The 4427-nt window shown below is 39.2% G+C and overlaps 1 protein-coding gene across 1 annotated transcript; it reads left to right on the forward strand.

Annotated features, from left to right (window-relative positions):
- The first annotated feature begins 918 nt into the window (after positions 1-918).
- Positions 919-3322, forward strand: LOC111397559 (pentatricopeptide repeat-containing protein At4g16390, chloroplastic-like). The gene has a single exon (XM_023024550.1). It carries the CDS (start codon positions 1032-1034, stop codon positions 3132-3134), a length of 2103 nt encoding a protein of 700 aa, XP_022880318.1. The 5' UTR covers positions 919-1031; the 3' UTR covers positions 3135-3322.
- Positions 3323-4427: the final 1105 nt, after the last annotated feature.

Below are 4427 nucleotides of genomic sequence, written 5' to 3' on the forward strand. Positions count from 1 at the left end.
CACTAGCCGCCAGCTACCACTGCCTCCATTATACTCAATACCAATCAAAGCTCACAAGTCACAACTTGCTAGGCCAGATTCAAAGCCCAATCACTTCTACAATCTCAACACCAACAACTACACGAGGCAAAAATTATCCCTACTTTAACATATTCTACAATATGCAAGATCCATACGTTTCTTAATCTCTCATTTTTCCCACTATACCCAATTACCATTACTCCTACTATCACCACTAGTCCATCCCTAAAATCAAGTGCATGTACTAAATCATCCCTAAATATAGTCTATCTTGCGAACTGAAGTGAATTGACTTGCTAGATAGAAAATCGTTGTAGAATAAAGCTTCATTTGGACACAGTTTTATAAATGTTTTATATATTCAGTCAAAGTCAGATTAAATTCAACCACACGTTCATGATTGCTACTCATTATCATCCACACATTTCGTGGTACCCACTACGATTACTCTTTATAAACCATTTACAAATTTGCCAAACAAAGTATATACATTTTAGACGTTTAAAGACTTTTAAATGGTCAAGCATTATATTTAATCATATATTCATAACTACTACTTATTCATATTCACAAATTTCTTGGAATTCATTACTATTGCATCTTATTAGCCAAATATAAATTTTCTAAAAACTCTATAAATTCAAATGATCAAACATAAATGATATTATGCACTAGTTATATCTAAAGTAGCCATCCTTTCTATTAAATTTTGTATTTGTGTGGAACATGTTCACGGTGGAGCTAATGGTGCAAGGAAAGTGAAAGATAGGGTATTAACATCCTCATTTCTGTGGGATTGAGGACTAACGTGTACCTTGATTATAGATTGGGGACTAACAAAAATTTAAAAGAAACATTTTTTCACTAGATTGTCAAAACATTACACAAGATAAGGCCCCGCCCTCCTCCTTTCACTCTGTCCTCCCTTCACCCTGTCAGTCCTCAGCCACCTGCAAAACCCAGGAAAAACACGCATAGAGAAACGGCAGAGTGAGTTAAAAAGAGCAACAATGGCGTACAATCTCAATGCTTCACGATTTACTTCACTTTCTCATGACCCCAGTCTCTTCTGCAACTCACTCTCTTCCCCATACCTCCTCCAACTCAGTCTCAGACCCAAAAAACCCCTCAATTTTCGCCTCAAACATCATCCCTGGAAACCTCCTTTTCATATCGCCAATGTCTCTTTACAAGAACAAGATCACACCGCAATTTCAGATGATTCACCCAACCCAGATGAAAAAACCAATTCTTCGTCAAAATCCAACATATGGGTCAACCCCAAGAGCCCCAGAGCCTCAAAATTAAGGCAGAAGTCGTATGATTTCAGGTATTCTTCTTTAGTGAAAATTTCGGAATCTTTGGATTCTTGTAACCCCTCAGAAGAAGATACAGTGAATGTATTGGAAAGCTTTGGGACTAAAATTGTGGAACAAGATGCTGTGATTGTATTGAACAACATGTCGAACCCGGAAACTGCTCCGTTGGTGCTTAAGTATTTTCAAGAAAGGTTGAAATTGAGTAAAGAAGTTATTCTGTATAATGTAACTTTGAAAGTTTTTAGGAAATGCAGGGATTTTGATGGGGCAGAAAATTTGTTTAATCAAATGCTTGAAAGAGGAGTTAAGCCTGACAATGTTACTTTCTCGACCATAATTAGCTGTGCTAGGGTGTGTTCTTTGCCTGAAAAGGCTGTTGAATTGTTCGAAAAAATGTCATCTTTTGGGTGTGAGCCGGATGAGGTGACTTACTCGGTGATGATTGATGCATATGGGAAGGCAGGGAATGTGGATATGGCCATGAGTTTGTATGACCGTGCAAGGACTGAGAAATGGCGTGTTGATGTTGTCACCTTCTCAACCTTGGTTAAGATTTACGGGGCATCTGGGAATTTTGATGGGTGCTTGAATGTGTATGAGGAAATGAAGGCACTGGGAGTTAAGCCTAATTTGGGTCTGTATAACAGTTTACTGGATGCTATGGGAAGAGCAAAGAGGCCGTGGAAGGCGAAGAATATCTACAAGGAGATGGTGAACAATATGATCGATCCTAGTTGGGGTACTTATGCCGCGTTGATTAGGGCATATTGCAGGGCTAGGTATGGTGATGATGCACTTAATGTTTATAGGGAGATGAAGGAGAAGGGCATGGAGCTGAGTGTTGTTTTATATAATACTCTTCTGTCAATGTGTGCTGATGTAGGATATACTGATGAAGCTGTTGAGATATTTGAGGATATGAAGAGTTCGGGGACCTGCATGCCAGACAGTTGGACATTTGCTGCTTTGATTACAATTTATTCCTGCAGTGGGAAAGTTGAAGAGGCAGAGGCTACCGTAAATGAAATGGTGGAAGCTGGATTTGAGCCTAACATCTTTGTCTCAACCTCACTCATCCAGTGTTACGGGAAAGCTAACCGAATAGATGATGTTGTAAAGACATTTAATCGGCTACTAGAGCTAGGTATAACTCCAGATGAGCGGTTCTGCGGTTGTCTTCTTAATGTAATGACTCAAGCACCAAAAGAAGAACTTGCTAAGTTGATGAGTTGCATTGAGAGAGCTAACCCGAAGCTTGGTCGTGTGGTCAAACTCCTTGCGGAGGGAGATAATCTTGAAGGAGAAATCTTTAAGAAGGAAGCCGGTGAACTCTTTGATTATATTGGTAATGATGTAAGAAAGGCCTACTGCAATTGTTTAATTGATCTCTGTGTAAATCTTAATCAACTGGAGAGAGCTTGTCAGTTGTTAGAGCTTGGGCTAACACACGGAATATATACTGATATACAGTCTAGAACTCCAACCCAGTGGTCTTTGCACTTGAAAAGCCTCTCTCTAGGGGCAGCTTTAACTGCGCTACACATCTGGATGAATGACTTATCGAGAGCACTCGAAAATGAAGAGGAACTTCCATCGCTGCTTGGGATCAACACAGGGCATGGGAAACATAAATACTCAGAGAAAGGATTGGCAGGTGTTTTTGAATCACATCTGAAGGAGCTAAATGCTCCATTTCACGAGGCACCGGACAAGGTTGGTTGGTTTTTGACGACAAAGGTTGCAGCCACATCGTGGTTGGAGTCTAGACGTTCCCAGGAGGGAGTTGCTGCTTAGATGGATTGCCTAGCCTGTTTGTTCATACAGGGCATCTCTTCAATTTTTTGCTCCTCTGGCCTTGTGCAATTATGCATAGTCTAGGATAGAGTAAAATTTTATTTCGTCTCATGGATTAGGCTTTCTACACTGAAAGTTTTTTGTTCGATATCCTACTTAATGAAATTTTTATGCTTGAATTCAGTTCAGTCGCTTGCTTTCTTGTCAGGTCTGTCATTAACTCTTCATTAATATGTTGTCGAGTTGATAGAAAATGTTCGATTATATTGCTCATTAAGATATTGGTGATCTGAAAAATAATAATAATAATAATAATAAGAGGAAAGAATGTCTCACAATCTGTTCACATTAAGGTGAGAACAAATGGGATTGCTAGGAGTCCACTTTTTTTACGTACCTTGTGCACTTTGGGTTCAAGGTTCAATGAAAGTTGCATTACCCATTTGACCTTTAAAAGATTAATAAATATGTGTGTAAAGTCAGCCTCAAAAAGTGCAATTCGGTTCTCTAATAGCATGATATGTATGCTAAATATTCAGTCTGTAAACATGTTTTGTCAACTATAGAGAATGTCAACTATTAAACAAATTGTAGGTGCTCTCCACGTTTGTTTTCTGAGAGGTGATGGCGTAAGCGACCTTATATATGTGTACTTGTCCTAAATTCAATATCAATGCAAAATCGGTAACTTTGCAGCATCTCAGAAGAAAATCAGAGAAAATGGAAGAGAAAAGGAACTCAAGGCGGCAAACGAGAAGGCACAGACTTTTTCGGCTCTGCAAGGCACCTTTTTCCCTGCATGCAAAGCCAGAGTTGCCGCAGCTGACACTACATTGCCGCCTACTGGCCGGTGAGTAAGAATAGTGGTGACTAAGAAGCAGCTGGAGCTGCTGATTATTAGTACAAAAAAGCTCAAATCGAGACAAATAGCACTAAAACACTTTCGTGTTGGAGGCGTGTGTAAGAAATGGCGGCCATATTTAGCTACCATTTTAGAGCTGTAGAATTGTTTGAACAACAGGGTAGGTTTTTTATTTCAGTTTAAATTCGAACATGCCCTGATTTTCCGTGAAACTGAACATGTGAACAAACAGGATACGTGTCTACTTATTGAAGACTTTAGAGGTGTTCATTTCTGCTATAATATGTCTAACTACATATTTTTTGGGCAGAAAATGTGAACTTAAAGACCTTCCTTTGCCACAACACAAAATAACGTCGACAAATTTTGTGAGCATACATATGAGCAGGCATTCCATGCCATTTTTTTTTGAATCCGGCAAAAGACTCAAC

The sequence above is a fragment of the Olea europaea genome, chromosome 7 (assembly GCF_002742605.1).
Source record: "Olea europaea var. sylvestris chromosome 7, O_europaea_v1, whole genome shotgun sequence".
Lineage (NCBI taxonomy): Eukaryota > Viridiplantae > Streptophyta > Magnoliopsida > Lamiales > Oleaceae > Olea > Olea europaea.